Source organism: Odocoileus virginianus, chromosome 15 (assembly GCF_023699985.2).
Source record: "Odocoileus virginianus isolate 20LAN1187 ecotype Illinois chromosome 15, Ovbor_1.2, whole genome shotgun sequence".
In the NCBI taxonomy this organism is placed as follows: Eukaryota; Metazoa; Chordata; class Mammalia; order Artiodactyla; family Cervidae; genus Odocoileus; species Odocoileus virginianus.
This window is the reverse complement of record NC_069688.1, coordinates 55,013,223-55,041,221: the sequence shown is the minus strand read 5'-3', so window position 1 is coordinate 55,041,221 and position 27,999 is coordinate 55,013,223. Positions and strand designations below refer to the sequence as shown.

Here is a 27,999-nt window from a genome sequence, read left to right as displayed (position 1 = left end):
TGATGAGAGGATGGATGAATATTAAAAACATTAAGATGGATGAAAGAAAACAGACACAAAGAGTCCATACTGTTTGACCTCAATTATATTAAGTTCTAGAACAAGCAAAATTTATCTATGTTTTTTTAAAAATTAGAACAACGGTTGCCTGAGGTGCCAGGGGATCAGTTAGGAAGGGGCAGGAGAGCACACTCTAGAGTGATAATTTTTTACACTTGATCTTGGCGAAGAAGTAATACAGTGATTACCTTTTTAAATCTTGAAGTGGGTTTAAGCTACACAGGTGTAGTAATTTGTCAAAACTCATCAAATGGTGTAATTAAGATTTCACATTTTGCAAATTTTACTTAAAAAAATCATACACACACAAATAAATATTGAACTCCAGTTCATAACACTCATGCTGAAGTGCTTATGGGTAAAGTATTTTAATTCTACAACTTGTTTTAAAATAAGTTTTCCTTAAAAGAAAAAAAAAATTTATGGATGGATATAGATGGATAACTATGTGATAAGTGTTAAGTCTAATGATATATACATGTTAGTTAAGTGTGGGCTAACTTGGGTGATATTTTTATTTATTTATTTATTAACTTGCTTTCCACTATCTACAAAGGAACTGAAAACTAAAGATAAATAATATAAATTCACATCACAGCTGCTATTTTTAGTGAAAACAACTTATAGAAGATATATAAAAAATATGGATCCAATTTCTCAAAATCATATACAAAGATGTGGCATGACTATTAATGTTTAATTAGGTTGCATGTTTTAAGAATTTGCTCTTTTCTATTTGTTAAGTATTACAACCATATTTCATCTAATTACTTTTACTATTTACAATCAAAGTCACCACCAAACGTTCAATTGATTTTGAGAATCTGTGAGTCTTAACAATTGAAAAAAATAAATATATTATGAAATTTAGACATGGTACATTTGACATCTATACTGGCACAAGGGCGTCCCTTGTAGCTTAGTTGGTAAAGAATGTACCAACAATTCAGGAGACCCAGGTTCAGTCCCTGTGTTGGAAAGATCCCCTGGAGAAGGAAATGGCAACCCACTCCAGTGTTCTTGCCTGGAGAATCCTGTGGACTGTAGCCTGCCAGGCTCCTCTCTCCATGGGATCACAGGAGTTGGACATGACTTAGCAACTAAACCACCACCAACCATTGGCACAATCACCTAAAGAAATGTCATTATTTCAATTATGTCTCATCAAAAACTTTACCTGTGTAGTACTGAATTATTTGACTTATGGCACACAAAAAGAGTACACAAGTCAATACAACATATTACCATGTATTTAGAAGAACATGTATTAACAAACCATTTAACCACTATCATCTATAGTATATTTTAATTACAATTTACCACACTCAGTTAAAACTTGACATTATTCTAAAAGAAGGCACATGAAAAATAATTCATATTTTAAACATTTTCATGTAAGTAATGATGCAACAAGGTAAAGTGAATCTTTTAAAATTAAATTACACCAAGTTGATGTCTCATTACACAAAACAGAAATATATTTGCGTATTTCAAGAAATCTGGCATTTGTTAGAAATGAAAGAACTTCATAAACTTTTTCAGGGTGCTATTATAAATCATACCGAGTTTTATAACGTCATAAGTTGTTTAAAAAAAAAATACCCATTTAAGTTCAAATGAGTAAGAAAAGACAAGATGACAAGAATAATGTATGCACTATCTAAATCACTAATATATTGGATGAAATAGTATTATCTAGTATATTTTTCAAATTTAATGTATTTATACAGAACCAAGTCTACATTTAAAAATTAAAATCACTCTTTCCTATGTTTTCCCAGCATTACACTTCATAAGTAAAGCTCATGGCCCCAAACAGTTCCCCGCAGGATGTAAGATGTCAGGGGGCTTCAGACCTATTCCATTTGCACCAACAGAATGTGCCCTTACACATGGCCCTTAGTGAAACTTGTCCTCAGCAAAAACTGTCAGTAAGTCGGTAAGTGGTCAAAAACTCAAAAAATTCTCAGTATAGAAAGGAAAAGAAAAAAGCTTTAGCTCAGAATTTCCCTAAGATACTCTGCAAGGTAATAATAAAAAGCCTCCAAAACCAGTTAGTAGTTAAACAAGTCTTCTTCACACGGAATTTCTCAAAAAACTATCCTATGCTAACTACAGTTGCCGGGGTGAGGAGGTGGAGCAATAAAAATGGAGCAGAATCACACTCACTTTAACTTTTGCAGATTAAAATTAAACAACAGTGACTCAGAAAAACTGCTGCAATGAACTCCACTGCAATGAGTGGAATGCTGGTGTTTAAAAATATGTAAAACTAAGGTTTTCTATTCAGCCCTAAACGCTAACATATTTGTCACATGATATCAGCAATGAAACAACAATCTTGAACACTGCTGGTGAAAAATCTTACGGAAGCAAACTATGTTTTCTTGGCAGCAAAAAAAAATTCAAGGACAATTTTGTATAGTCTACATTTTTAACTTCCACACTTATTTAGAATCTAATCACCAAAAAAAATGTATATTGCACTTTTTTTGAACATGTTACTTTGCTAATAAAGACATTTCATAGAATGACTATTCCAAAGAACAATTTGGAAAACTCTGATTTGGCTGTACAAAGTTAGCATTCAAATTGAACATTCATTAACAATTCTGAGTAGTACCATGCTAAGATTATAATATGAATTACATTTTGTATGGTAACTTGCTTTCAATAATTTCAAAAAGTTAAAGCTTACTACTGTAAAGACTTATGAGAATTATTCTATAAAAACATTACCTCAAATAAGAATTATAAAAGTTTTTAGACTGAAAGAAAAGTCAGAGAGAAGATTAAAGAAGATGAAATTATCAAAAGGATATATCACATTATACATTCAAGACATTTTTATAATATTTAACTCTAATAGATATAAAATACCAATGAAATTAAGCAGTCAACAGGCTCAAACAGTACCGTAAGAGTCTATTTTATTTACTTTCTTTCTATTCCTGTAGCCATAACCTAAATTTTGGATTTCATCTCACTACAATGCCCACTCTAAAATGCTATCATGACATTAAGACAGAGCTCAAGGCATATGCCCCTAGTCAAAAGCCTTCCAAGGTTTCCCATTATACATTCACATTTGATTCCTTACAACAGCTTTTAATGTAATCCATAATCTAGCACCAGTTTCCAACTTCCAAAATGATATCCCTCAGTTTACCTTCACCCACTCTTCAACAAAAATTTTTGAAATTCTAATGATTTATGCACCATGCTAGGTTTCAAAATACTCTGTTTCAGTGGTTCTTTGACTGGCTTTATAGTTGGCATCAGAAATCTCTAGAGAGCTTATTAAAACAAACTGCTGGACTCTCCCCTTTGAGTCGCTGATCCAAAAGGAATGGATTTACATTTCTCTCAAGTTCTTAAGTGATACTGATGCTGCTGGCCAAGATGCACTCTTGGTGAACCATTGGTCTATACCAAAGGCCATGAGCCCGAAGCCCAAAGGCTGAATGAGGCCCACTCAAATGTTTTATGTATTTATTAAACATTTTTAATTATTTGTAAATGTTTTAAAAATAAAATTTTCTCATAAAAATGCAGCTTTCTTGCTTATTTCTGCATGTAATAATTCCACTAGAGCTAAAGAGTAGCTACCCCAATTAGTCAAGGTATATGTCCTCGTCCAGACTATCACAGCCCTAACTGGCTCTGTGTTCACTTAAAATCACTTAAAAATCACCTGGCTTAGCACTGTATTTGGGCTTATACACTCTGACCCACTTTTTCTCTTCATCTATGCCTTTCTTCATGCTGCTCACTCTGACATAAACAGCCTTTTTCCCCAAAACTGTTGAAATCCAACCTACCCCATTCTAAAGCTCGGTTTAAAATAGCCTTCCTCAACAAACCCCTAGCAAAAATAGAAATCCTTAAGTAGTACACGTATTAAAGATTTAACAAAATGTGTATGTGTGCTTTAAGAATCAAGGTTTTATTTATTTCCACAAATACTAAAATAGTAATATTTACAGAAACATAAGACTACAGATATCATAAGTTATACACATATAATGTTTTGCTATTTTTATTATAAGTAAAATTTTAATTTTGTTCATTAAAGTTTACTGTGATTTTACCGTGAAAGAAATCTTTTTCAGACTAAGACATTCAAAATGAATCAACATATTAAATCTCATAGTCAACATATTGGATTAGCCAAAAAGTTAGTTCGGTTTTAAGTAAAAATAAAAGACACATTTACTGAACAACGTATTCACTAACCAAACAAACTTTTTTGGCCACCTCAATATATAACAGCTCCAACAGTAATATCTTATTTTGCAGGACAAAAAAAAAAAAAGAGGAGGATGGGAGTAATTGACACAATCCCCCTGATTTCACAATCTACCAATTTTTAAAGACAATTTTAATGAAATAAATGTTTCTAATTTTTTACCATGTAGGATACTTTAACAGATTTTTACTTCTATGGAACAGTAGGGGGAAAAAATTACAGAGAAACAAAAACTGAGTGCTGGTCCTTGCTACGCCATGAAGAGCTTTGTTAAACCAAGTAAATCACTGAGTTTCCCTCACTCTCAGTTTTATTACCTTTAAACTGAGGTGGGAAAAGTGCTCTTCAAATACCTTCTATTTTAGTCCCTAAAATTCTAGTCCCTAACATTTTAGTCCCTAAAATTCTAGAACTTATTCCTTCAAAGAATGAGAGCATAAAAATCAGTGTCATATAGACAAGCTTCTATTAAACTAGTATTGCTTCTAAATTAGACTAACTTATTAATAAACAACTTGAACTACATACAGCTTTCAAAGTGTTAATTTAAAATGTTGAAGATTCAGAACTTTGAAAGAATATTTACGTATATACATATGCATTTGTATATGTTAATAATCAAAATAAAACATCTTTTTTAAGGCCCAGGAAGACAAAAAATTTATAAGCATGCCATCAGTGTTTTACTATATCTCAAAGGAAAATTAAATAATCAGAAAATTATGTCAAAAAAGCCTTTTTCATAATAGAGATTAACAATATGTTTTAAGAATATGTACTCTGCTTCAGGATATTCCCAAATGAAACTAATCAGGCCAAAATAAATAATCAAATTGCAAGATTGAAAAAAATATCAGAGACTATTATATTCAGGTAGATCATGCCGTAGTCGAATTGCTTTCAGCTTCTCAACTTCAATTTTTGCTCTTAGCAGCTCTTCCTCTAGCTGCTGCCTTCTTTTCAATCCATCCCTCTTCTCCTGAACATATAATCCAAAACTTTTTTGATTTTCTAAAATTATCTGATGCTCCTCTTTCAGCATTTGTAGAATCTGAGGATCATACCCTAATTGTGACCTAAAATTTTCTCCACTCTCATGCCGAAAAAAATCATCTCTCCTTGGAATAGAAGATGGAGACGATGTCATTCTCATATCAACAGAGGACAGTGATGGTGACAAAGATCTTTCCATTACACGCACTAATTCCTGTTCTTCTCTTTGCTCTAAAGTATCACTCTGTTGAGAACTTAAAACCAGTGGAGGAGGGGGCTTAATGTCTTCTTCTTGCTTCACCTCCACTGTAATAGCAACTGGATGGCGGTCCAACATTACCTGTAGTGAACTGGTACCAGCCTGTGCTTCCTCATCCAAGTTTGCACTACAGCACACAAAAAACCACCACAAAATGTAAATCAAATGAAGACAAGAGCATTTTAAAACATAATCGCATATCTAATATACATTAAATTATCAAGCTAAAACGCAAATTATGAAACAAAAAATATTTTTTAATCCTTGGAATAATGAAGTGACTAAGGCTGGGATTTTAATTATTATATATATATATTTAATTATTATATATATATATATATATGGCTCTCCCTTATCCTTAACTTTAAAATTGGGCTCTTAAAAGAACAGTAAATTACAAATACTAAACACGGCTATGGAGGTAAATAAAAAAGAAGTGGCAGTTTTAACACTCTCAAAGAGATATCAATTGTCCCTGTAAGCCTGAGGTTCTTAAATGCTGTAAAGAGTCATTTAATTCATTCTGGGCCTCACTATCCCCACATGGTAGACCTAGACCTCCTATTTCTGCTCTCCTGAACAGATTAATCTAAAAATCACTGAGGTCCATGACTTTGGAAGGAGGACAGTGGAAGGCCAGTGGACAGCACAAGGCAGTCTCTGAGAGGTACTGATTTCTGTATTTGTCACACACAAAATATCAACATTGTGTATGATTTGGGGTATGCTCCACTAGCAGGGGGTTCTCCTAACTTTCCAATTTCAAATACAGTGGTGTTTCCCCTGTGCCTATACAGAACCACACGACTCAGGTGCTCTTTAAGTCTTTTAACCAGTGGCCAGGTAAAGTGTACAAGAGCAAGGGTTTACATCTACCACTGAATCATCAGTACCCGGCATCATACTGTACTTGGAATCTAGTAAGTACTCATCATCTGTTGAAAGACTGAATAAATGAAATGGTGCTTTTAATGCAATTTTTAATGACCTCTATATATTGATAGTTTATTAAATTTACATGAAATTTCCATAAAATATGCATTCCAATTAGAGGCAACTATAGTTTTAGCATAATTTAAGTTTTGATATACCAATATTTGTTATGACAAAACACAATGTTCCTTAAAACTCTGTTGGTTTTTAAATAATTTCATGTAGAACATTAAGTTGTGAATTAAGAATACATGTTTCCTAGGTTTTTTTTAAAAATATGTCTTTGTCTAACTTAAAAGTTATAGAGCTGAAAGAGATTATTGGAACATTAATGGAAATGCTACACTTAACATTACTGAAAGAACATTTCATAAATCATAAATAAGTAATACAGGTAAGAATGCATTCCACATGGGTGATTAAACTGCTGGAACAAGTTCAAGTAGAACATACGGAAAAGAATTTAAACTCCGTATGTCACTAATAGCATTAAATTGCCAGAAATATCAGATATTTGTCTAAGAGGTACAAATGAAATAAGATATTTAATATGTTATGAAAAATCTATTTGTATAATAGATTATATAAATTATAATGTTGTCTTTGTGATTTTACATTTGAAAGCAAAAAAAGGAATAAAATGTAATTCAAATTAGTAAGACTTACTTTTACTAACATCTCTAAATCCTAGAGTGAGAAAAAGTTAAAACAACAGCTACAAATGAAATTTTAAAAACCCACATAATTATTTTTCCTAATTAGTATGTATAATAGACTATAAGACTGACAATTAAACATAGACAATATATTCCCATGTTAATTAAAAATATGCCTTATATCTGGAATATTCCATGCTATTTTAGTTTAAAACATCAGAATAAGGCATAACAAAGTCTAAAAATGACTTAGAGAAAGTCACAAAAAATGATCAAACAATAAAGGACTTTTAAAATTTATGAATATGAATTCTGAGGATCAAATTGGTTATAAAACACAAAATATAACCTGATGTTAAAGAGAGGCAAAAATAAAGACATAAATCAATATAAGTTGCAGAAATAGCCTTATGAAATAGTTGCATATCTTTAAATATGTTAAATAAAATATGTAGTAACATTTTCCTTATTAAGTAGAGAGAGTTTGATGAGATTAAGAGGTATATTTATATAGAAGCATAATTAAAATACTGTAATTATAAGCTTCCAAGATAATTAAGAGTCAAGATGATGTCAAATAAGCATATTAAATACATAAATAAAATGAAAATACTAGTATAGAGAGTGGCAGAGCTGACATGCTAACAGTGTTTTAAGTGGCATATTTCTGATACTCTTACCTTTAAACTGAAAAACTGTTTCAACAGTAGGCATAGAAATGTGTAAATCCAGTAGTATAGAAATGTGTAAATCAATTAACTCAATTTATCAGAGAAATGTTGGTGTCCCAAAAGACTGACTGTGTAGGTATATATATTGTATGTATGTGTACATATACGATATATACATAAACAGATACTTGTATCTTATATATTACTCCTCTTCTACATTACTGTATTTTTAAAATACACAACTTAATAAAACTACATTTGGTTTTAGTTTTCAAATTATAAAAGCCTACAGCCAAAAGGTAGTTTAATACCTATAATGCAAAGCCAATGTTCTTTATGGCTCAAAGAGGTAAAAAAAAATTGAATGAGGATAAAGCAGTCTCACTGTGAAGGGGATTTTTTTTGACATTCACCATACTGGGATTTAATCATTTGTCATCACAGTGAACAGTTTAAGCAGTAACCTCATGAATTAATGTAGTGTGTATCCATGTCTTGGATTCCCACTGGCACTATCTTTCACTATGCTATCAACTAGAAATAAGAAGTATATTGTTAAGAAGTTGGCTCAAAAATACTATCCCAGTAACTATCAAAATATGTTTGACTAAAAAGGTTTTTCCCATTTCTTCCCTAACTTCAAAGGAATTTCACAGGTAATTAATCATTTTGCTTATATAAAGACTCTTTCACCAACAGGAAAGTACTTTGTAAAGTTAAGTTTGAGAGGTTCCTCAACTAGCAAAGAGTTTACGGTTTGCTTAAATTATTCCAAATGATTCAGAAAAAGCATGAAGCTGCCATTTGTATCTTCTGCTGGGGGTTAAAAATCTGAATTAGCAGTAAGATAATAGTTTTTTAAGATTTCCAGGCAAGTGGTTATGTAGAGCACAAAATTCAACCAAAAACCTGTTTCTAATCCAGTTGCTCTTACTGACATATTAAAATTCGTATTTTGATACCCTTGCAAAACACTATGGGAGAGCTTAAAGTGAACATACCATTAACATATAAAAGCAACAAAAACTTTTACTACATAATCTGAATCCCTAATTAGGCATTAACACCTTTTCCTGTGTTTCCTTGTCTCTTTGAACATAAATTAGAAAATAATTTAAACTGTCCTAACATATACATACACAGTGGTGCTACTAACAAGTTTACTTAATTGTTCATTTTAGGTTTTTAGCTCAATTAATATTTAGTAAGTGTAGACAGTGAAAATTCATAATAAAGCGAGGGTACCATTTCTCCTGAAACTGCTAACTTTATACAAAATTGAAAATCCAATGAAATGTAATCTTAAGTGAAATAAGAAAAAGGTATCTCTCAGAAGCTAATTAAACAAATTAATATTAAAGCTTAAAAAGTTTATGAGGCAATGTCACAAATTACATCCCATTTATTCCTCCCTAACCTTTACTTTTTAGAAACTACAGAAGGAGGGAAGGGGGAAGGAAAGACAATCAACAGTGGCTTAAATCAAATGCAGCAGAAAAATTCCTTATAGCCTCACTTTTCTTGTTTAAGAATGCAAAACAAAGACACTATTCACTGCTCCCGTAGTGGGGATGTTTACTATGCATATCTCTATCACAACTAAGCCAGAGCCCAATAGATAGGAGGCGCCATAATTTTCCACAACAAAATAAAATAAAGCTTACCTTTGTATGTGGTTTCTGTCTCTTACCAGGCAAAAACTGGAAATCTGGGGAATCATCTCCATAACTTTCTTGGTTGGCTCAGAAATATTGCTTTTAAAATCTGACTGGGTCTCTTTTTGCTGCAATAGCTCCTGTTTGGCATATTCTTTGAGCCTTTTGTAAAGAGTGCGTAGGCCCTGCGCTGTTCGAGGAGGGCGGTCTACTCCAATTGCATTATAGTTAACTGCTATGATATCCCAACATCTATTCTTTTCCACTATCACTGAATGTTTGTTAGTGTGTTCTTCCAGAATTTTAACATATGGCTTCACAAGCTTTAACAAATCAAGCTTTTCAGATAAGGTAAAATTGGAAGATCTAGCTTTTCCTACCATTGTTCTTTTCAAATTAAGTAGGCAGTTTCTGAAACCACCATGCAGCTTTCAGCTCTGCTCAGCTCTTTTCACAAACAGAAAAAGATCAGGCTTAACTAGGCTAGCCTCATTTAGGCCCACGCCTACAGGGGAGGGTTTATTAAAATTCCTCCAGCTTAAGCTGACGCAGGTTCAGGAAATCTGCTTAAGCCAAGCCTGACCTACATAAAGCTTCTCACTGAAGACAGGAAGGCACAAGCAAAACACACTTGCTTATAAAGAGAACAGCTCGAGATAGGATTTAATACACAAAGGTCTAGAGATAAGCATGGAACACAGCTAAAAACTGGCTAATTTAGTGAGAATATCAAATTTCGACACGTTTGCCTAGCTGATAGACTGAAACTGCATTGCAGTATCACTTTAATAAAAACAAAAGAGGAACTGTTTTGTGCTATTTGTTTACAAATCCAGTAGGCAGAAAAATGAAAAAACTAAAGATATGAGTGGTGAGTGCAGTGATTCCTAACAGAGCCCTTATCACGGTTTCTGAGCTGCTGCTCTCTCTTACAAATCTGCCTAATGCTGGTCCTGCTGTCAATCAGCAATCGCATATCCTCTAGCTAGTTAGGTTACACCCAGCTCAGACTCCACAGTAAAGCTAAGCTTCTCCTTCATTCTACAGTCTACAGTAGCCACCGTGTGTTTTTTCCCCAGTTACTTATGAAAAAATATTTGAACACTAAATCTAAAAAGAAGATAAAAATTATTTTTCAAGCAATGGATTATTCCAGCTATAACGTACATTGAATATGCTAGCCTGCTTTACCATGTGTAGAAAACACCATTCACAGAGAGAACTGCATAATAACGCCTTGAGAGTGCACACAACAAAATGACATTGGCTCTTAGTACTAAGGAGGATTTCTGTTTAGCTATAGTCACACAATTTAGACTGTGAAAGGCAACAGTCAGTCTAGTCATCTGCAAGGCCATCCATTTGTGTGTTTAGGATATATTTCCTAATCTCTGTCTGAAAACATGATAAATAACAAAGTAAACAAACAAGCCTATTTTCTCCTGATACATGTTTTTCCAGACAGGATAATGAATTAGAACATACTTCAACACAGTTCCATTCAATCAAACAATTAATGAACACCTACCTATAATAATGTTCCCAAGCACTGAGAAAGACCCAAGGAAAACAAAGGTAAATACTGAACTGTCAGGGAAGCCCAAATCTAGAAATCTAGATACGAACCCTATCCAAAGAATTGCAGCTCTACAGAAATGCCATAAATTTTCAATTACTTTATTTTTCATTCTTTCAATGGAAGAGAATTAAATTTATTAAGTTCTCACTCTGAGCCAGACAATGTGCTAGAAGCTTTAAATATGTTATTTGTCAGGAAAAAAAGTGCAAGATTGCCGAGTCAACTATAGGATGCTAGGTGTTTTCTGGCATACTCTAGAGGGTAACCTGATTCTGTAGTGGTCTCTAGCCTTTCACTGTTTTTGAGCAGTTTTATTGCTGAGTAAGACTGCAGAAAATAGTCATGTAAATGATTCTGGTCCATAGAGAAGCAAACTGAAAACTGACCTGCTCCAACCACCTGATCAGTTACTTGAAGGAAAGCAAGAACACAGGATATATACTGTCTTTAAATACAAATATTGTGTTACGAAATGAAGTGCTAATGAAAACATGAAAACCCATTCAATATCACTATCAAGGAAATGTATACCAAAAATGATTTTCATTCATAAGACTGGCAAAATTCTTAATGACTGAAAGTGTCAGGAGTGGATGAAGGTGCAGGACAAAGAGTACTATTCAGGAAATGTTCACGGGAGTGTAAAATGGCTTTTGTGATGGCAATCTGAGAGTATCTATTCACAGTTTACATGTGCAAAAACTTTTAAAATTGCAGTAATTTTACTTCTCAGAATCTACCTGGAAAAATACGCAAACACACAAGGCCTTCTTACAGATGCATAGTACTGGGAGCAATCTAAGAACAATCAGTTGGGAACAAGTCACTAAAGTATAACCATACTATGGTCAGCCCTGGAAAGCACTAAAATGCAAGAGGCAGATTCCTATGTATTGACACAAAACAAGCTCCAAAATAAATGGTAAGTAAAAAAAATCAAGTAAAACAAAAATATATACAATATAATTCCGTTATGCTATCAAAAACACCCAAACCTAAATATTTCTGTGGGTACAGAAAATACATATTTAGGTACAGAATGCAGGTCAATACACAGGTGATGACACTCCAAAAAGGTCTAGAACTCCACTGTCTAATTACAGGAGCCATGAGCCACAGCCAGCTATTGAGCAATTTTTTTTTTTGGCCCTGCAGCACATGGGCTAGGTTCCCCAATTAAGGATCAAACCCACAACTGCTGCAGTGGAAGCACAGTCTTAACCACTGGACCACCAGGGAAGTCCATCTGTTGAGCATTTTAAATGTGGCTGATGGGATGAAGAGATTGAATTTTTTTATTTTATTGAATTTTAATTGTGCCTTGCTGTGCTCAGTAGCTCAGTCGTGTCCCACTCTTTGGGACTCCAGGGACCACAGCCCGCCAGGCTCCTCTGTTCACAGGGGTTCTCCAGCCAAGAATACTGCAGGGGTTGCCATGCCCTCCTCCAGGGGATCTTCCCAACCCAGGGATCGAACTGAGGTCTCCCGCATTACAGGGAGATTCTTCACCATCTGAGTCACCAGGAAAGCCCAAGAATACAGGAGTGGGTAGCCTATTTCTTCTCCAGGGGATCTTCCTGACCCAGGAATCCAACCGGCACCTCCTGCATTGCAGGCAGATTCTTTACCAGCTGAACTATAAGAGAAGCCCTGGTTTTTAACTGATAAAAACACAATTTTTTAACTGAAGCAACATATTATTCCATTAAACACAACTTCATTGTTTGGATAGGATTACATTTTTACTTAACCCTTTTGTCACAAATGATTCTATTGTTTCTAGTATTACTGACAAGAACTCCCTCCTTGACCAAACTTTAATCAGGCTCCTCTAAGCCTTCTCAACTAGCAAAACTCCTACTAAACCAGTTTATAGACAATCCCCCTACCCTTGAAACCTGACCAAATTGTTGACACTCCCACCCTTAATACCTAACCAAGTTTTTCTCAGTAATTTTTTACCTGACTGCCTTACCCTGCCCATTGGCTACAAACCCCTCAGTAGTAGCACCTGAGTTCAGCCTCTCTCCCCTGTCGGAACAGTCTTAAGTAAAGTCTTCTTGCCTGTTTAACTTGTCAGTACAATTTTTCTTGACACTACACATAATCACATCACCAGTGTAGTCAATCTTAAATTGGAAATTCTGCTTGAATGAATTTTTTCTATGCACTGATACAACATTTAATTGATTTGTTTGAATATTTTATGCAAACAGCACAAATTACAGTGACACCCTGGGTAAACTGTAATTGATTATTAATCTGAATTGCTTATTCTGTCTTAATTATAATTATTTTTCTAGCTAAAAAATAATGAGCAAAATTTTTAATGTAAAAATGTGTCATACTGATGCAGAATCAAATGCAGGTGCACAAGATAGTACTCTTATTGAAATAATACCAAAAAACAGACAGACGGAACTAAAGCATATTGCATATTTCACATTGAATACCAAATGTAATTTACTAAGCAGAACAACAGGAATAAGTTGTCCAATGCATTTTATTTTTTTTTCAATGCATTTTAAAAGCTTCAAGAAAGTAAACTAAACAATACTGAGAGACACTGTCAACATAAACATAATAAACCTGACAAGCAGTTTCCTCTCAACAAACAAGAACTAAGGAAGTTTTAGTCACCTCAAATCAAAATTAAATATCCAGAAATATTTTTAAAGGTCTGACCTTGTAACTTTGGTCAGCTATAAAATGGTTTCTTGCACTCACAAAAAAAGAAAACCATTTTTAGACAAACAGATGGTAAAAATATATATTATTTTAGTTGTGGAAATTTTATCAGAAATTATGGAGAAAAGATTTTAAAAGCTATTTTAAAAATGAAAGATCATCAATTAAGCAACCAACAATTGCCTATAGAATATGAGACCTAACATATCGAACATCAATTGATTCAATATTTGTAAAATTGCTAACAGTTTCCTTTTGCTCAACTTTCTAGAGCAGAATCTATGACGAGTGTCATGAATATGATGTTACACATCTGGAGGACTTCCCTCATGGTCCAGGGGTTAAGAATCCTCCTGTCAATGTTGGGTACAGGGGTTTGATCCCTGGTCTGGGAAGATTCCACATGCCTGGGAGCAACTATGCCCATACACCACCACTAAGCCCGCACTCTGGAGCCCAGGCCCTGCAACAGAAGCCACCCCGAGAACCCAAGCAGTGCAACTGGGGAAAGCCCACGTGCAACAACAAAGACCCAGTGAAGCAAAAAGTAATAAAATAGTAAAAAAATTAATTAAAAAAAAAAACAACACTTGGAATACATATGGAAATATAAATTTTTGGAACTGGTTAAAAAAAGAACACAATTTATTTAATGATTTTTCTGGTTTTTTGCCAGTGCTCGTTGGTTGGGTCATGAAGAGTTTTATAAATTACTGTACTATCTACATATTTATAATTTTTATTGCCTGTGATTATGGGAGATAATAACTCCAATAACCCAATCAACCCAAAATTTTTAACTGAACCCAAGATTTTTTAAAGAAACAAAACAAACACTTGCTAAACATTCAAAAATCAAGGACAAAAACAAAAGGGCAATGTAATTTATGTTTCTCATCTCATGCTGTATATGAGTGAGTCAAACCTGAAACTCCAAAGAAAAGAAAGGCATATTTGTGACCTGGTGAGATAGGTAAAATAATCTATGTTTAAAGTAAAAATTTCCATAAAAATACAAATCAGTAACTGACATTATATATCCCTCTGACATAAACTGACAGAAAATTTTAACTATAATTAAGAGTTTTATTTAAATTATATGAAAAAACTACAAGAGAAATTTGAAAAATACTTTGTTGATTTTGAAATTTAGAGCTGCTTTTATTTATTTATTTTAGAGCTGCTTTTAAATTTATACAATGCTCTTATGAATTCAGTGTTAACAATATGGAATTGACACAAGAATTAGTAAATCTGCTTAACTTGGACAGACATGTTTTTGAAAGTTACATGGTTTTATTTCCAGGTCAAATCAATTCTTCTGAAAAAGATGAGATAGTTTTGTTGATGCAGATGTGAACATAAACAGAATTTTTTAAAAACTGAACTCAGCTAGTGAACTTTTACATTATGTTTAGAACTTATTTATTTCATAAATATGAAGTCTAATCAAGAATGCAAAATAAAAATTCAGCATCTAAATTGAGATCTGCTGTAAATGTAAAATACATAGCAGCTGTCAGACTCAGTATAATAATAGTTAATAACTTTTACATTAATTACCCTTGAAGTTACATACATATTGAGTTGATTAAAATGTATTATCATCATTAGCTTCACCTGTTTCTTTATACTCTCTTTAACATGGCTACTAGAAAATTTTTAAATCTTTATATATGATTTATATTCTAGGCAGCTTTGGTCAAGAAGGACAGACACCAAACTAATGACAGCAACTATTACTGGGAGGAGACCAAAAGTGAGGGGAATAGCTCAGAACCTTTCATTTAACTGTATTAAATGGCAGAGACATTTCAGAAGGCAACTAGCAAACCATATTAAAATGTGATTTAAACGCATTATAATCTGACAACTGAGAAATATTTGTATAAGTTCATAAGACCACATGCACAAGGATGTTCACTGTAGGATTGTTTTTAACACAGTCCTAAATAAATCATGATATATTTACACTATGCAAACCCTGCAGCAACTAAAAGGATTCTAAAATTTAGAAAACAAAAATCTCCAAAGCACAACAGTGAGAACTGCAAAGTGAGTACTTTCAGCACAGAATATCTTCATCCAAACCCCTGCCCTAAGAGACATGACCATGCCTAGGATGACTCTCTAGCAGCCTAAAGGCCCTGTCCCTGGGACAATCTAGCCTCCCCGTAAGTTCCGTTCTGCAAAAGCTCAGAGCTATCAAAAGAATTTACTGTTTGTTCTTCTGGCCAACACCCAACCATAGGCCCTTGACCTCCCTTTGGTAGCACATTTACTAAAAAGGCTGACAATTGTGAATCCTTCCTCTGCCCCTCTGACATGCTTTGAATCTCCCACAACTCAGAAGTGTCCTTCTCAAGGACCTGAAAGTCATTCCTTTAAAATGTAATTAACAGGAAGAATAGAGCCAAGGCCTTCCAGTCTTGGTGAGAAGGCAGGATCCTAACTTTGATAACTGCCAGCTAGCAGACACAGCTGCCTAATCTCATTTACACCAACCTGCCTTTTGCCATTTTTCACTTCCCTGACTCTACTTGAGCACTCTGCCTCCCTTATCCTCCCATCAAAAGCCCACTCACCTCTGCACAAATCAGAAAGGAGCTCAGTTCTTGACCCCACTATCAGGAGTTATTGAATAAAATCTGTTTTAATTGTTTTTAACTAATGTCTGACTTTGTTCATCTTTGACACTAGTGAATGAAAAAATCAAGTTGTATGTAGATATATGTATACTGTATGACATCATTTATTTGAAACACATCACTCACATCAATAATTCCAATTTCTTACAGGTAAAATTTAGAAGAGCCTAGCTGATGCTGGTGGTAAAGAACCAACCTGCCAATGTAGATATAAGAGATGAGGGCTCAGTCCCTGGGTAGGGAAGATCCCCTGGAGGAGGGCATGGCAACCCACTCCAGTATTCCTGCCTGGAGAATCCCATGGACAGAGGAGCCTGGTGGGCTACAGTCCATGGGGTCGCAAAGAGTCAGACATGACTAAAGCGACTTAGCATGCACGCATAGCTTTACTTATAGCATTTTAGATAGTTGCATGGGGAGAACATATTTAGATACATTACTCTCAATGAATGCATGATGTATTTTGAAGAAAATGTACTCATGTCTACAACTTTAAAATTCATTTTTTAAAAGTACAGACAGACTGATGGATGAACAGATATGCAATAAAGCAAATACAATAAAATTTTAATTGGGGAACCTAGGTGGTTGGTGTATGGGTAGTCAATGTAAAACTATCAACGTTTCTTTATGTTTCAAAATTATATGTTCAAAAAATTATCCTTAAAAACAAACACAGCTGCTAATATATTTTAACTCTTTAGCTATTAAAAATGTGGGAAATATGGACAAAGCTAAATTCCTAAAGTAGACTTTAGATAATTAGATCTATTAAATTTGATAAATAAGGAACTCATCCCACCAGGAATAACCCCTATTGCACTTTCAGACTGTGCCATCCAGTCTCCGAAGGGCACAGAATGTTACCCCCAACCTCTGTGGTCTGGTGTTTTATCCAGCATCAGATGTGGGAGGAGGAGTCAGTCCCTCCCAGAGTGGGGGGTTGTAGTGATTTTTTTTTTCCATGAGCTACTTGTTAAATAAAAAGAGTACATGACTACTGAGATAATTTCCATATTTTAGGAGATTTTTTTTTTAAAAAAGGTATGGACTTTATACCTTATTAATCTTTGTCTTAGCCCACGTTCTCTGGCAAACAGGGCCTGAAACAATGACTGGAATGCTGAGGCTTTCCTTGGGTATTGCATACACAGTGCATCAAGAGTGAAAAAAGGTAAACTGAGGCAAGGAACCATGTAAAGTCCTGACTTGGGGACTTCCCTGGAGGTCGAGTGGTTAAGACTCCACACTTCCATTGCAAGGGGCATGGGTTCGATCCCTGGTCAGGGAACTAAGATCCTGCACGCCATGTAGACAATAAATAAATAAATAAACACTATTTTTTATAGTGCTGGCTACCACTTTATAGCAAGCTATAAAAAGACAGAGTGGGTCACTTGGCAAATGCACCCACTTGGTACTCTGCTCGGAACACCTCCCGACACACTATAAAAAGAAACAGAGCAGTCCATGGAAGAAAAAGAGGGATTTACCTGGCAGGTTCCCTCCTGCCTCCCATTCCTCGAAGACCACGCTCACACCACGAGGAATAACCCCCACCGCACTGGCAGACTGTGTCATCCAGCCCCCACAGGGGCACGGAGTGCCACCCCCGGGCTCCGTGGCGCAGTGCTTCATCCAGGGTCGGAAGCGGCAGGAGGAGCCAGTCCCTATCCGAGAAGGCATATTTCACACCACAGGACATGAGAAGACAAGACTTTTAAAAAAATCTTCCACACAGGGTTAAAAGCCAGGGTGAATCCAAGCCCTGAGAATCATTCTGTTATAGCATTTACATCTCATACTTCACCCCTGTGCTTTGGAGATGACACCCTGAAATGCTAAGCACTCATGACAATCTAAACTGGGATTTCCCTGGAGGTTCAGTGGTTAGCTGTCACTGCCTCCAGCCCAGGGTTCAATCCCTGGTCAGAGAACTAAGATGCCATAAGCCAGGTGGCATGATCAAAAAAAAAGACAATCTGAGGTTATTGATATTTCTCCTGGCAATCTTGATTCCAGCCTGTGCTTCCTCCAGCCCAAGCATTTCTCATGATGTGCTCTGCATAGAAGTTAAATAAGCAGGGTGACAATACACAGCCTCGACGTACTCCTTTTCCTATTTGGAACCAGTCTGTTGCTCCATGTAATCATGTAAGTAATCAAACTTACTGTCACTAATAATAGGATAAATTGATATCATATGATATCATATCCCTTCTAATGATACAGTAGGAATTATTTCTGTGATATTTCTGCCAAAAACGTATAGCCTAAATCTACTCATGAGAAAACACCAAACAAATGCAAATTGAGGAACAGTATACAAATGACTGGCCTATAATTTTAAGACTATTAAAATGCTGCACAGAAGACAAGCAAAGATTAAGAAACTGTTCAAGAATAAAGGAGACTAAAGAGACATGACAACTATATACAACAATCTTGGACTAGCAGAAAAAATGTTCACATATTCATTTTTTTAAAGTTCCTAGAGATTATCATGCTAAGTGAAGTAAGCCAGACAAACAAATACTATACAGTATTACTTACATGTGGAATCAAAAAAAAAAGACACAAATGAACTTACATACAAAACAGAAACAAATTCACAGATGTAGAAAAGAAACAATGGTTACTAAAGAGGAAGGAAGGTGATAAATTATGAGGCTGGGATTAATATATACACTAACACTATATATGAAATAGACAACCAATAAGGACCTACTGTCTAGCACAGGGTATATTCTATATAATAACCTATAATGAAAAAGAATCTGAAAAAGAATGTTTGTGTATACACACACACACACACACACACACACATATATAAAAAACCAAATCACCCTGCTATACAGCAGAAATTAACACAACACTGTAAATCAACTATATTTCAACTTTTTTTAAATTTTAATTTATTTTTGCCATAAAGGGTATCATTGGGGCAAGTGAAGAAAGTTGAGTGAGATCTGTGGATCAGATGATAGTATTATATCAAAGTTAATTTCCTAATTATGATGATTGTACCTTTGTACTTTATAGAAGCTTATCCTTATATTCAGTGTAGTTTAGGAAATATTACATAATGCAGAATTTAGAGTAATGAAGCACTATGTCAGCACCTTATTTTCATCTGGTTTGGAAAAATTACACACACATACACACACACACACACACACACACACAAATGTGGTAAAGTGTGTGGAAATTCTTTGTACTATTCTTTGAATTTTTCTGTAAACTTGAAATAATCTCAAAATACAACATTAAGAAGTTTAACTTAAAAAGCTCAACAAAATATTTTAATGATTAGATTGCCAAATACCAAAAATTGCAAGTATATACTTACATATAGATTTAGCATCACAGTAAACGACATACATTGTTTATACACTGCTGGTGAGAATACAAACTTGTATTAGCCTCTGCAGAGGGCAATTGCTCAACATTATCCATCAAAATGATAAATGCACATACCTTGAAACCTTACTCCAAGATATCCTAAGAATATATTCTCACATATGATTATAATACATAGATATTCATTGTAGCTTTGTTTGTAATAAGATACAAAACAATCTAAATATCCATTAATGCAGAACTGGTTAAGTACAACTGGCAAATTCACACAATGGAATATTATGTTTTAAAAAGAATGAGGTAGCAGAGTTCCCTGGTGGCCAAGTGGTTAAGATTCTGGACCCTCACTGCTCTGGCTAAGGTTCAACCCGTGGTCACGGAACAATGAGATCCCACAAGCCAAGCAGAGCAGCCAAAAACAAAAAAAAAAAAGATGAGGTAGTTCTAAAGGTACTTGAAAAAGATTTCAAAGATAAGCATTTATAAATTAATTATAAACCAATAAAATTCAAAAATCATTAACATGATAGTGATATTTTACTGAAATTAAACTGCTAATCACAATATAAACTTTGTACCAAAAGATACGGCGCGAGTTCTTTCATGTCCAGCAATCTTCTTCTGCAATACAGCATGTGCATATGTGTGTGCACTCAGTAGTGTCAGACTCTTTGCAAATCCGACTCTGTTCTCTGACTGTCCTTAATCCAAACAGACAAGACCTTCATCTAGTGGGATACCCCACTTTGCCCGCCTCTGTTCTCATCTGCGGACATGAAATCCTGTAACAGTGCTCAGGTTTATGGTGGCCACCCAAAAGATCTAACATGTGCATACACACTTTTACTCATATCATGTAAAAGAAAACACGAACTTCTAAGTTTCTCTGAGAATTTATAAACCCCTGAAAACAGGTCCAAACATCTCTAAGGACCTAAAACCTATTTGGAAAACACTTATCCCGCCCACAGAGACAGATTTTATCATTTCCTTTTTATATCCTTTATCTTCCCCTCTTCAATACCACTTTCCTTTCAAACTATGACATACTACCTTTAAAAAAAAAAACAACCAAAAAACTCTCTGGTTCCCTGCTATCCCTCAAGATACCACTCCTTCCCTTCAAAATCATATTTCTGTATTGATTTACATATATTATTTATTTCACACACTGCCTCCATTTGCCTGTTTCCACTCATCACATATCCATTATAATACAGCTTTTGTTCCAAACACTTTCTGAAACTATACTCTCAAGTATTACCAAAACCTGCAAACTGTAATGTTCCAGCAGCTATTTCTTGACTTCTCTAAAGCACTTGAGAGCCAAAGGGCTTAGCCAAGACTCAACTACAAGTTCTACAAACTCCCTTCATTTAGTCATAAAATGTTTTAATTTATCCTGTTTGACTTACAACTTAAAAAGGACACAGTTACTGCCTTTTTATGCCACAGCTTAGTGAAGGAAAATCAGGTAAAAATTAACAGATAAAATATAATGAGCAAAAAAAAAAAAAAATATATATAATGAGCATAGTTGAACAGCCTGAGGGAGAATTAATGGTCTCATCTCATACTTCATCACAATGAAAAGGAATCAGAAAGAATCAAAGATTTCTTTGTTTTTCTAAAGACTGTAAGTATAGCCATGAGCATCAGGAGGTCTAGGGCTCTCTTTGTTAATTTCCAAGGACTGCTGCAACAAAGTATTAATACCGAAAATGCCTAAAACAACAGAATTTATTGTCTTAGGTTTGGAGACCAAAAGTTCAAAATCAAGGTGTCAGCAGGGCCTGACTTAAGAGATAGATGGGCCCCAGGTTAGACATTTACAACTAGCCTCCTGTTTGCATTTCCTGGGACAGGAGAGAGTGGGCTCCAGCTGAGGCGTTTGCAATCAGCTTCCTGTTTGCAGTGTTTGTCTCCTGTAAACACCTTAAGGTAATAGTCATGGCAAGGGCAAAGAGGTGCAAAATTCTGTTTGAATAAAGGATTAAGATCTCTGCTCCCCCCTCTTTTGGGACAAGGGATACACAGAAAGGCTCCCTATGGGTCTAAAGTCAGGGATGACGCCAGGCTCTAATGAGCCTTGTTCCTCCCAGAAGCCTTCACTTCAAGATCCATCTTGGCTGAGAGGTGCAAGCCACCCCAGGGGAAGGTCCCAGGGTGGGGAAGGTCTCAGGGTTGGTCAGGTGTGGAAAAAGCAGCCAGATAATTGGCCTGAAGGAAGACAAAGACCCAGAAGCACTGACAGACGTAGGTGACTTAACCGCTTCTTTACTGTGCCCCTCACTAGGGGAACGCCCACACCCTTTCTCTCCAGGCTGCATCTCTGCCTTCTTCAGTCTCAGCTGAACAAACTGCTTCTCTACGTGCTCTCCCGCTTGTTGTTGTGCTGTGTCTCTAATAACAAACTCTACCTGCATTCACACTTTTTTGCCTCCATGATAAATCCATTTTTCACTAGGGGCAAAGATCCAGGGAAAAACAGCTTCTAGCCTCTAGCCCTTGCTGTTTTGGTGGGTAGGATTCCTGGTTTTCATCCAGGCTACCCAGGTTAAATTCCTGGGCAGGTAATTAAGATCTTGCTTCACGCCACCACTCACCGCTGCCTCGCTGAGATCAGGCCATGTTTTCTCAGAAGGATCGAGGGGAGAATCCTTCTGTGCCTCTTTCTGGAGTCTAGTGATTGCCACCAATCCTTGGTGTTGCTAGGCTTGCAGCTTACTCTGATCTCCGCTTCCACTGTCAGGAAGTCTTTTCCTCTCTGTATTTCTCTGTCTCTCTTCATAACCAGACACTGGATTCAGGGTCCACCCTAATCCAGTATGACCTCAACAGACTTGAAGAGACTTGAAGTGTCCAGTAAAGTTCAACAGAGTGAAAATATATAATAGGGCTCTTTCAGTTAGTAAAGAAACCAAATATAAACTAGCTTAAGTAAAAATGGTTTTCCTGATGAACTAGATATTAAATACTATGAATTAATGTTAACTGTTTGGTGTAATGTGGTTATATAGGAGACAGCGTTTAAGACATACATGCTGAAGTATTTAGAGGTAAAGTGGCATGAAAGCTGCAACATATTTTCAAATAGTTCAAAAAAAATTTGCATACAAGGGGGTGGGGAATACAGACAAATGAGGCAAAATATTAGAAACTATTGAATTTTTGATGATAATTGGATTATTCTTTCAACTTCTCTGTATGTAGGAAATTTTTCAAAATAAAAAGCTAGTAAGAAATGAGGGTGTATTTTCACTAGGACATGAAGGCTTGGAACTGACTCCAAGGCAAATTAGACCTAGAATTAAAAGAATGTCAAAAGATGAATATATAGGTCTTTCACCTCCATACTTTTTTATACACAACATTCCTCTCCAGCAATCACCAAAGGAAGCATGATGTTTCTCACAATATTTTTTTCCCCAGCTAACCTCTCTCTCTAAATGAGAGGCAGGAGAGTATCAGAAGATTGGCACAGGTTCCCCAGTCCAGTCAATGTACTAAATCACAGAAGGGATTAAGAGATTAAAGGTTGAGTAAATTAACTCCCTCTTCAATTTATCTTAACTCTTAATTCCCTTCTCATATTTAGTAAGGAAGAGAATGAGAAACTATAGTAGAACACAAAAGCAGCCCCAAATCAGTAACATTAAATGTATTATATTCTAGAGTCTAATATCATTCTCTGGTGAAGAGATTGGCCACCATGATATAAAAGAAACAGGTATAGATGGATCATTAACTGCCACAGGCTTGACAGCAGAGAAAAAAAATCTGAGGAAAAAGGATATTTACCTAACAAGGATGGAAGGAAGAAAAGAGAAAAGGAGGGAGGTAAGGACACAACTGAGCGACTGAACTAAACTGAACTGAAGGAGGAGAGTAATAAAAAAAGAGAGGAAAGGAGTGAAACAGGGCAGAGGCTAAACTGCTATGCCCACGATCGTGCCCAGAGCTGTCTCTAGGGATCTCACTAAATTGATACCAGCTCCAAAAGTCTTTCTCAACTTCATTCTGAAACTTGTTACAAATCTGAAGTTATAAGGAGCACATAAATGGTACTAAGGATCCTGGCTAGTTGGGAAAACACAGAAGACCCTCTGCCCCAACAAGAAATGAACCCATTCACGTGTAAAATTTATTAAGTATCACAACTCTCAAAAAGTTCCTTCAAAAGGGTTTAATTTAAGGCACACTGTTGATTTGCATTGGTATCTTAGGGAGACAAGCTGCATTCTGTAGACTAGTACATGAGGCTCTCTCCCACAAACTCTATTCAACCAAAAAATGAATAAAATGTAATTTAGAAAAATGTAGTCTTAATGGTGTGCCTTTCAAAAGGCCAAATAAACACCCATGAACACTCCGGATAATTTTTTTAATTACCTGAAAAATATTAATCTCTTACAACTCAACAAGAACCATAATCATTATTTTAGTTCAACTCAGCAATAGGGGAATTTGTTAAATGCTTGGTTTTCCTGCAATTATATACTTTCAAATCTAACTGATCTGAAGTTACTCCAATGTACTATAATGAATTAACAATTTTTAATTAACATTTAAAGTTCACCTCTCCGATTTTAATGCTACTAACGCATTTTAAGACTTTTTTTAAATTAAATCTTAAAAACAAAAATCAAACCTTTAAACACAATTCATTTTGGTACTTGAGGTAAAGACCATTATATTTGACCAGTAAGTTTACAATAAATAACCTTAGACATATGCCTATTACAAAATACAAGATTTAGATGACATGGTTACTAATTCAATCGTTAAAGATAAATCATGCCAATGATCTAGTGGTGCTATTACTGTATCAACTATTTCCAAATATAATATATTCATTATTGTAAATAATCAATTTAAATAGTATTGTAATAAGACTGGTCAAGTATAACCTGTAGTGTCTTACCTGTATGATGTAGGTCTAATGTTGCCTTTGTAGATGCTTCCAAACAATATTTTTCCCTGTGATTATACCCATGATTAATTCCTTTAGCACATTCTTCAGTAGGCAAATTAAAATCACATATTCTGGGATCATTTTGTGGCTGGAGAAAATTATTCTTATTTGCAGCAGCCTAAAAAAACAAAGTATGTATTTTATGCTCATATTAAACCTAATTTCCCATATTTTTACATAATAGAGTCCCAATTTAAAATACTGAATATGAGCTACTAGTTTCTCATATCTAAATAGGGAATAGATATTTTAAAATAAACTAAAATTATAATTTTTTTTTAACTAGTTTTATTATGTTATAAAAGCTGAAAGCTGGTAAAGAATCTGCCTGCAATGTGGGAGACCTGGGTTCAACTCCTGGGTCAGGAAGATCCCACGGAGAAGGGAAAGGCTACCCACTCCAGTTTTCTGGCCTGGAGAATTCCATGGACTATATAGTCCATGGTGTTGCAAAGAGTCGGACGCAACTGAGCGACTTTCACTGTCCCTTTCAAAAGCTGAAAGATACCACAGAATGAAAATCACGCTTACAATTATAGTGTAATTTTAAGCAACAGATCAAATGAGGTTTTAAACAAGTCACAATGTGCCATTCTCAGTCAACTGCTTATTTTTCTTGCTAAATTTCTCAATATTAAAAGCAACACTTAAATATTGTTAATTTCTTATGTGGCTGATGATACTGCCACATATTGTTTTAACAGTACCTTACATTTTAGAGTCAAATACTAAAATATTTACAAATGAGAAGATATTCCTGGAAGCTGTATCAAAATAATGAGTTGAGAAAAAAGGGGGAGGGAGCTAGAGAGGTAAAAATTAAGCAAGAGGGGTCATAAACTGACAACTGCCGAGGCTGGGTGATGTGTACATGGGGGGTTCTTCATATACTCTTTTCTCTATTTTTATATATGTATCAATATTCTGTTGCTGCTGGAACAAATTACAACAAACTTAGTGGCTTAAAACAACACAAATGTATTATTGCCTTATAATTCTCTAAGTTTGAACCCTGACTTGGCTCTTACCAGGCTGAAATCAAGGTTATCTGCATTTCTTTCAAGAGGTTCTAAGACAGAACACATTTCCTTGGCTTTCCAAACTTCTAAAAGCTACCAAACATTGCTCCACTTCATAGTCAGTGCTCTGCATCTCTCTGCCCCTGCTTCCTTAATCACATCTCTTTCTCTAATTCTCATCTGTATCCCTCTTCTACTTTTAAGGACCTTTGTGATTACACTGGGTCCACCTTGATTAGCCAGAATGACCACCCTCACTCCCATTTCAAGGTCCTTACACATTAATCACTTAGTCAAGAGTCCCTTTTGCCATGTGAGGTAACATATTCACGGGTTTCCTGGGACTAGGATATGGACGTTTTTGGAAGGTCATTTTTCTGTCTACAATAGTATGTTTGAAGTGTTTTTTAAATAATAGCTTACAATAACAGACACAGCTGTCATATCTCTATAAATATTCATTTTAGCAAATTTCAGAGACATTCAAAAACCTATCTGATAATATTTTAAAGTAAGTCATGGAAATAAATTAATTAGAGTCACAAATTTTATTTTTTGCAACATTTTATTTTGATATAATTTTAAACTTATAGAAACATTCCAGAAATAATAAAAGGAAGTCCCATGTACTCTTTACCCAAATTCACCATTTGTTTACATTCTGCTCCATTTACTCTCCCTCTATCTCTCCTGTGTGTGTGTGTGTATCACGTGTGTGTGTGTGGTGTATGTACATCTGAAAGTAAGCTGGAGACACTGTGTTCCTTTACCTCTAAAAATGACAAAGTGTATTTGCAACGAGCAAAGACACTCTCTTACATAATCACAGTAACTATCAAAATCAAAAATTTAACCATGGTAGTAAATATTATTATCTAATCCACAGCCTACATTCAAATGGGGTCACTTACCCCAACAATGTCTTTTGACAGTTTTTTCCCCTGAGCAAGGATCCAATCCCAGATCACACAATACATTTTGTCAACAAGTTTCTTTAGTTTCCTTTCATCTAGAACAGTTCCTCACCTTTATTCATCTTTTGTGATTTCTGACACTTTCAAAGAATTGTCAGGCCAACTTTTTTATAGAATGTTCCCCTATTTAGATTGTCTGATGTTTCCTAATGATGAGCTTCAGATTACGTATTTTGGAGGGAATATCATAGCTCACCATACTAAGGGCACAAAATATCAATCTGTCCATTACTGGAGGCAGCCATTTGATTAAAGTGGTGCCTACCAGGTATTCTCACCAAGTTAGTATTTTTCTACTTGTCTTTAAAGTATGTTGTAAGGAGATGCTTGAGTCTATTCAAATATTCTACTTCCTGATAAAACATTCACCTATTAATCCAATGGGTTCTGGAACCCATTGATATTTTCCAACACCACCATTACCTTTATTTTTGTGATTTAGCATTCCACTCTGAGAAAGAGTTTACTACTTACTTAGTTATATTACTATGGATTCAGACTCTTATATTATTCAGTGGGTTATTATCCATTAGTGTATTTATTTTGATGCTCAATTTGTTCCAGATTTTTATTTATCAGACCACTCAAATAAAAGATCCCTGAAGTCACCAAACCAATACATTCTTGGTATGGATTAATTCAATCTAAGAAAAAATTTAAGGATGGAATAGACAAAGGGGACAGTAAAGCTGACTGCTCAACCTAATATTTTTAGGATTTGCATGTTGCCTTACTTAAAACAGCTGTATGGTTTCAAAAATGCCTACTTCATTAGTATTTAAAGAAAACTTTTTAGCTTCTTAATAATAATTATAAGAGGAAAAGAATAAACCAGTGGTTTTGGTTTCAAATTAGTCCTTAGAACCTCCGTCAGAAAATAAACCTAAACACAAGGGTGTCAAAGTGATTCAATAGAGGAAAAGACAGTCTTTTCAAAAACTGGTCCTGGAACCCAATTAGATATCCACGTGTAAAATGATAAAATTGGATTCCTACCTCACACCATACATAAAAACCATTTCAAAATGGGTCATGGACTGAAATGGAAGAATTAAAACTATAAAACTCTTAGAAGAAAATACAGTAAATCTTCATGACATTCTCAGATACAACATTAAAATCACAAGTACTACCAACACCAAAAAAGAAAAACCCAGATAAACTGGACTTCGTCAAAATTTAAAACGTTCGTGCTACAGATGAAGCCATCAAGAAAGTGAAAGGTAATCAACAACATAGGTGCAAACATTTGCAAATCATATATCTGATAAGGCACCTAT

At 35.0% G+C, this 27,999-nt stretch overlaps 2 protein-coding genes across 3 annotated transcripts in view; both read right to left on the bottom strand.

Annotated features, from left to right (window-relative positions):
* Positions 1-27,999, bottom strand: part of RAD54B (RAD54 homolog B) — a 109,006-nt gene that overhangs the window by 62,656 nt on the left and 18,351 nt on the right. For both annotated transcript variants that reach the window (XM_020873139.2, XM_070477387.1), the window contains exon 3: positions 24,676-24,844. In XM_020873139.2, coding sequence (XP_020728798.2) covers positions 24,676-24,844 — 169 coding nt within the window. The remainder of the gene's footprint in view (positions 1-24,675; positions 24,845-27,999) is intronic.
* Positions 70-12,038, bottom strand: FSBP (fibrinogen silencer binding protein). The gene is made up of 2 exons (XM_070477388.1): positions 9,486-12,038; positions 70-5,688 (listed from the first exon to the last, which is right to left on the bottom strand). The coding sequence occupies exons 1-2, from the start codon at positions 9,857-9,859 to the stop codon at positions 5,163-5,165; spliced, it is 900 nt and encodes a 299-aa protein (XP_070333489.1). The 5' UTR covers positions 9,860-12,038; the 3' UTR covers positions 70-5,162.

Excerpts from the sequence above, each read along its gene's own strand:
- FSBP (XM_070477388.1), bottom strand. The coding sequence starts at position 9,859 with ATGGTAGGAAAAGCTAGATCTTCCAATTTTACCTTATCTGAAAAGCTT. Across the intron at positions 5,689-9,485 it reads GACAGAAACCACATACAAAG|TGCAAACTTGGATGAGGAAG; the intron begins GTAAGCTTTATT and ends TGTGTGCTGTAG.